General features: G+C 37.1%; 1 protein-coding gene across 1 annotated transcript in view; it reads left to right on the top strand.

Annotated features, from left to right (window-relative positions):
- LOC102866193 (ankyrin repeat domain-containing protein 26-like) overlaps nucleotides 1–7,150 on the top strand; it is a 188,640-nt gene that overhangs the window by 114,845 nt on the left and 66,645 nt on the right. The window contains exons 17-20 of the mRNA XM_006887109.1: nucleotides 1,948–2,113; nucleotides 3,208–3,334; nucleotides 3,617–3,669; nucleotides 5,525–5,618. Of these exons, the coding sequence (XP_006887171.1) occupies nucleotides 1,948–2,113; nucleotides 3,208–3,334; nucleotides 3,617–3,669; nucleotides 5,525–5,618 (440 nt within the window). The remainder of the gene's footprint in view (nucleotides 1–1,947; nucleotides 2,114–3,207; nucleotides 3,335–3,616; nucleotides 3,670–5,524; nucleotides 5,619–7,150) is intronic.

Here is a 7,150-nt window from a genome sequence, read left to right as displayed (position 1 = left end):
CGGGGAGAAGGGTGCAACAATGAATTAATGAAATTCCAAAATCTCTGTAGATGTTCATTGAAATGAAAAATAAACAACCTAAATTTTTAAAAAAAACAACAAAACCTGAACATAGAAATTCCATATGATCCACTACTTGGAATATACCCTGAGAAAGTGAGAACTGAGGCACAAACAGAGACTTTTGTATACCAGTGTTCATAGCAGCATTATTCACCATAGCAAGAACATGAAAACAGCCAAATCACAATGACATGGATTAAGAAATTATGGTACATTCACGTGATGGAATACTATGCAGGACACAGGAGCAATGATTTTGTAAATTACTAGTTAACTTGGGAGGGACTGTACAGCATTATGCTAAGTGAATTAACTCAGTCTCATAAAGACAAATATTGTATAAGACCATTACTGTAGAACAAGTATGAGGATCCATGGCAGAGAGGAGAGAGCAGAGGGTGGAGGTGGGAGGACTTAATCCCGGGGTAGGGGTGGGGGGGGGCGGGTGGCAAACAATTTGATATCTGGGGAGTTGGGTGTGTAAAGGAAAGGGGAAAGATTTTGTGTAAAAATTAATGTATACAAACTTTGTAAGTAAATCAGTAGTTTTCAAACAACAATAGGAAAAGTATGGTAGGGACTTTTTATGTCTCCCCTCTTTTTTTTAAAGAAGTGAGCTCACTTATTTTGTTGTCTAATTTTTCCTCTAAAGCCTTTCTGGTAAACCAGGGCTTGATTTATGGCCTACCTCAAAGGAGTTGGATTTCAATTCCAATGTAAGTACTATATTGTAAATTTTAAATTCTTGCTTTTAATTTAATTTTGTGTAGTTTTTAAAACCTTGAGTTGAAATCCTTAAGGATGCTTTGGGCAGAATATTAAATGATCCGGGAAGCATTAAAAGACAATAGAAAGAGTATACAGAGTCATTGTACCACAACATATGAACAAGAGCCTGTGGTGATAAAGGAAGAAGTTTAAGCTGCTTTGAAAGAATTGTCAAAAAACAAGGCCCCAGGAATTTAACATATACCGACTGTCATTATTTTAACTAACAGATGTTGCCCTAGATGTGCTCACCAAGAAATCTGGAGGACAAGCACTTGGTCAACTGCCTGGAAGAGATCTATATTTGTTCCTGTTCCAAAGAAAGGTGATAGAACAGTATCATTGATATGACATGCAAGCAAGATTCTGATGAAGATTATCCAAAAACTACTGGAACAGCACATCAACAGAGAACTGCCCGAAGTGCAGGCTGGGTTTAGAAGGGGTCGTGGTACTAGGGATATTGTAGCTGATGTTAGATGGATCTTGGCTGAAACCAGGGAGACCAGAGGAATGTCTGTCGATGTTTCATTGATTATGCAAAGGTGTTTGACTGTATGGATCACAACAAGCTGTGGCTAACTCTGAGAAGAATGGGAATCCCAGAACACTTGATAATTCTAATGAGAAACCTATCCTTAGATCAGGAGGCAGTCATCAAAACAGAGCAGGGAAACACTGCATGGTTCAAAATTGGGAAGGTTGTATGCCAGGGATGTGTCCTATCTCTATACCTCTTCAACCTGTATGTGGAACAGATTATCCGGGTGGCTGGGCTGTACAAGGAGAAATGTGACATCAGGATTGGAGGAAGATTCATCAACAATCTGTGCTATGCAGATGACACAACCCTACTTCCTGAAACTGAGGAGGACCTGAAGTGCTTGCTGCAGAAGGTCAAGGACTGCAGCCTTCAATATGGATTGAGGCTCAATGTCAAGAAAACAAAGATTCTCACCACTGGACCTATTGGCAGCATCATGATAGATGGTGAAGAGATTGAGATTGTTAACAGCTTTAGTTTGCTAGATAGATGCTGATGAGACGAGTGCCTGACCAGGGAGGAAGGCCTAATGAAATTGAACCATCTCCCCCTGAAATGCCTCATATCAAAAGAGTCAAGAAAGGGGTGGTCGGAGTGGTGGTGGAGGATGTGGGAAAGGAGGTAGTGGAGGAGGTGGAAGAGGTTACTGGGGTGGTGGAGGACATTGAGGAGATAGTGGTGGAGGAGGAGGAGGAGGCAAAGGCAGAGGAGGGGGTTTTAAAGGCAGAGAAGATTATGGTGAGAAGGGAGTTTATGGTGGAAAAGGGGGCGATAGTTAGTGGAAGAGGGGCTATGGTGGAAGAGGGGGCTATAATAGAAGAGGTCAAGGAGATTCATATGGGGGGTGGATATAGAAGGTATTAAAAACTACAGAATTAGGTAGCCGTGGTTACTTCTTGATAGATTAGGCATGGTGTTTTAAATAACATCTGAAATATCCTTCATGAAATAAACACCTTAGACATTCTTGATAACATTCTTGAACTGATTTGATATGTAAAATCATTGTTTTATACTATCATTTGATATCTTGAATGAAATAGTGTCCCTCCAATCCCTTGTGTTCTGTATTCTATGTTCTTTGAGCATGTTGTGTCTTCTTAAAAACAAAACATGAAAAAAAACAATTTTTTAAAATGTAAATATTTATTACCATCCCACTTGGAAAATGGAAAGTATTTTATTGTCACAATTGAATTTAGATTGTAATGTATATTTTATTCATATTTGAGATATATAAGTAACCCCATATGTAATAGAAAGAAAAACAGACTTTTGTCTTACTCATATTCTTGTGGATGTGTTTTGTGCTTGTTAACTCTGCTTTCTGAAATAGAGAAAGATACAGTTATGTTCTATAGTCTGTTATCGTGATTTGGGTTTTTTTTATAGATCCCTATGGCTAGTCTTTTGTTAAAGTTCCATTAATTGAAACTTAAGTTTACTTCTGCTGTGCATATTTAGTTTCCAATTGGATGTAAAATCTGTGTGATTTTTTTTTACAAAATACAATTAAATATTAGGATCAGAATTTCTTTAAAAGAAAATATAGTCCCACCTTTGTAACACTTTCTGCATTTCTCCAGTGGAACAGACTGTTGACTCCTTAGTGCTTGTACTGTACTTAATATAATTTGTAGAATTAGTAAATTATTTCCTATAATTATTTGTTGTTAGGTATCTCTAACCCTACAGGTATATGGGGCAAAAATGTGACTCATTTATATTTCAGTGTCTTCTATTTTGCATATTGACTGATTGAATGAGTGGGTAAGTGAAGGATTATAGTATTTTCAAAAGTTAATTTTCTTCTCCCTCCCCCCTGATTATAGGAAGGAGGAACAACATCAGCAACTATAAACGGAGGAAATGGAATGGACAGTTTGGCAAATGCTGCAAGAGAGCAAGGAAATAATGAAAATTTAACTAATGTTGGGGAAGCACACAAAATTACAAACAGTAAGTTAGTGAATATTGGAAAATTTTGTATACTTAAATACTACTCTGAAGTACTTGAGTGAAAATGTTAATCTAAAAATTTTTCACTTATATATTTTTCATCTGTTGACACTTTTTGTAAGTATCCCACTATACCAACAACTTTTTCCTGTGACTGTTTGAACTCCCAAGACTGTTTGTATCAGTTTTACTTTATTGAAATATAAATGAGAAAGATTAGCAAGTATATTTCATGTTCACAGTAATTGATATTTTTATTATGTATCTTATTACTTTTTATAGATATATTATCAACAGGATTAGGAGAAAAAGATGATTCATCGTGGAAATTTGAGGTACTGCCATATGTTTTTTTAAAAAAAATAGAATCATAGAGTGATGTTAAAAGACGAAAGAAAATGCTTTGACTCTACTTTCCAAGCCATTCATTTGGTCACAAGGAATTATTTCCTTATATTTTTTTTACTATAACTAACTGGCCATGTGATAAATACCTGCTAGTGCATACTTATAGATTTATTAACTTGAGCATTTACTTAATGAAGTCATTAAATAATGCATAAAAACCCATGGCTTTGAATAACAGGGAACCAATATGGGTTCTAGAATTAAGTTTCTCTAAAAGTTATATCATTATTCTAGATCAATTTATGTTGTTGTGTGCCATTGAGTCAGCACCAACTCATAACTGACCCTCCAGCGGGCTGTCAGAAACAGTTAATCACACAGAAGGAGATTGCCCAACCTTTTCCTACAGAGCAGCTGGATTCAAACAGTTTAACTTTGATATTGCAGTGCAGCTTCTTGTCACTAGGCCACCAGTGCTACCTGATCAATTGATAACCAAATCTATTATGTGTACAAGATCTAATAGGATCCAGATAAAACCTACTGTAGTTTGTTTTGAAACCACTTGGACTGTGGAAAGTCAATATCTAACACTTGAAGATTCCATTATATTGTCAAGTAAATCTGCAAGGAACAGTTAAAGAGTGGGAAAAGCTTGAGAATATTACTACGTAGTCTTTCACTGAAAGGAATTTGGTCTTGAGGTGTTTCATTAACTGTCTTGGATGGTAAGATGACGAATACTATGAACAGTAGGTGCCTCCTTAGATATAGTCAGATTCCACATAGTGATACAACCATTTTGTTTGAAGTCTAAAGATGTGTTAGTAAGGGAGCTCTGTTGGTCTAGTGGCAAGAAGCTGTGCTGCAGTCTTGAAGGTACACAGTTCAAATCCACCAGCTGCTCCGGGGAGAAAGATGGACAGTCCCCTCCTGTGCAATTCACTGCCTCAGAAAACCTGCCAGAGGGTCAGCTATGAGTCTATTCTGACTTGATGGTACACAGCAAAAACAACCACTATTTGTTCAATAACAAGTACACTTATATTTGTAAATACTTTTTTTATTTTAATGAAAGTTTATAAAGAACTTGGGTTTTCATTGTTGTACATTTGTACATTTTCCTTTCTGTCTCCCACCCCACTCCCCCCAATTCACTTTTTTCTTGGGGAAGAAGTTCTTTTCTTGTGATACAGTTCCCCCTGACCTCAACCACTTTACTATTCAACTCTTATTCTGGACTTTTGTCGTGCCAGTAATACCTAATTATATGTTCCTTTTATACAGTTCTCTCCCTCATCTGTTTCAATGTCATTTACATTTAAATTCATATTGTTAAAAATATATTTTATTTTTGAGGGAGGAGCTCTGGTTGCATAGTCTTAACTCAATGGTGGCTAAATCCACCGCTGGCCAAGTGGGAGAAAATAGTGTCAGTTGCCTTCCATGAAATGTACAGCCTCTAAAAATCCACGGAGAGTCAGTTTGGGTTATTTGTGAATCACTACAAAAAGGTTTTTTGTTTTGTTTTGTTTTATGGAGACTGCAAAATACAATTAGCTTTCTGAAGTTAGCTCCTTGTTGCCTCAAATACATGAATCAATTTTTTATATGAACATATTTCCTCTAGTCTTTCTTGCTCAGATCCCAGAGTTAAGAGGTGAATGAAGATAAAAGATCAACTTGATTTGGAAAGCCTAGGCAGGCTTCTCTACGTTCATGTTTAGGTTCTCAGGACATGCTTCTCTTATTTTCAAGTCTAATTGCTTTTAAAATAAGAACCTTAGGGAAGTGAAAAGCAAATCTGTGTGCGACTCATTTTTTTAATATTCTTTTTAACAGATTGTCTCTGATAGTGTTCCACCAAATTATGTTGTCTGTTCACCCGAACCTACAAATAGAAAAGCAAAAATTAAATTAAATGAACACATGAAAGGTAAAACTATATTTTTTATAATTCATTTGACAAAATGTTTATTAAATCATGAGTTTATTAAGTCATATTAATATCATAGCCAAAGGGAAAAAATATATAGTAAAGAGAAAGACAAGCAAAGCAGAGGAAATTGTGAACTATTAGAAAAGGTTTCAGCAAGAGATGAAGAGTAGTCATTTAAAGAAGCTAAACTCTTCAGAATTTCAAAATATGATCTAAGGACATTTGCTAACTGAGGAATAGTAAAACAGTAAAAATAGTGGGAATAAAACCGGAGAAAAACAGGCAGTAATTGAAAGGAAAAGAAGCATGAGTACACAGTGGAAGGTGTTGTGAGAAAGGAAGAACGAGGTATGAGAAAGTGGAAAGACAGTAAAAGGAAGACTGCGATTCCAAAATTTGTCAAAGGAATAGAATAATAATTTCTCTAGTCTATAGGAAGCTGCACTGCTAACTGCAAAACCATCCTCCTCTGGAAGTTCATTCGACCCACAGCTCCTCCAGAGAAAGACTGCCAGTCTCCTTTCAGAAACACGCTGCCAGGTCAACTCAGCGTCAGTTCTAACTAGGCAGCCATGTGTGTGTGAGTGAGTGAGTGAGTGAGTGAGTGAGTGAGTGAGTGAGTGAGTGAAGTAACTTAAGATCTTGTTAAAAATCTAGATTTTGATTCACTAAATCTCCAGTGGTTTATTTCTATGCCAATCTCTCTCTCTCTCTCTCTCTCTCTCTCTCTCTCTCTCTCTCTCTCTCTCCCTTACCTTTCTATTGTACCCAGTGTTTTGGGCTGACGCATCGCAGAAGGCAGAGACTCACTAGAGATACAGAGGCAAAGGGCTGAAGCTCTGTTAGGCTAGCAGCTCCTGTTTTTTGTAAAGCACAAAGAGAGGCTTATGCTGAAGTGCGCATACACATTTTTCATGGTGCTGAGGTGCATGTACACATCTTTCAGGGTATAGAGAAACAAAAAATATTTTGGCTGAAGCAAGTTATTTTAAACCACCCAAGACTCTGTGTTCTCTCACTATATTTTGACTTGCAAATATAATGGTTAAGTAAGTGTGATAAAAGACTATTGACTTGAAGTGTTCCAGGGGATGTACTTGGAAACATTTTTAGCCATCAGAACTTTTCTCAGAAAGCCTAACGCTTTAAGGGGTAAACAGCTCATCAGGGAGTGCTGCCATGGAGCAATTCCTGGAACAAAGTCAGAGCTGTGTGCTGCCCCGACTATCTGAGGGTCCTTCGCCTACAAGGGTTTCAGGGTTCCTGAAACATTTCCTTGTACAGCAGACTCCTCAGTACAGCCATTAAACCTTCAGGGATTCTCCACCTCTCTCTGCTCCCAACATTACTAAACTGCTGGTGATAACCTTTCTCACCAATCTATATTTTTGACACATGCTGTTGTTATTAGGTGTCATCAAGTCAACTTGGACTCATAGAAACACTATGGACAACAAATAGAAACCTTGCCCTATCCTGGGCTACCCTTACAATCTCTACCTTGCAGTATATAATATACATACCCTATT

The sequence above is a fragment of the Elephantulus edwardii genome, unplaced genomic scaffold, assembly GCF_000299155.1.
Source record: "Elephantulus edwardii isolate Elephantulus edwardi_28Jun2011 unplaced genomic scaffold, EleEdw1.0 scaffold00054, whole genome shotgun sequence".
Classification (NCBI taxonomy): Eukaryota; Metazoa; Chordata; class Mammalia; order Macroscelidea; family Macroscelididae; genus Elephantulus; species Elephantulus edwardii.
The sequence above is the reverse complement of the archived record's forward strand: the minus strand, read 5'-3'. Positions and strand labels throughout refer to the sequence as shown.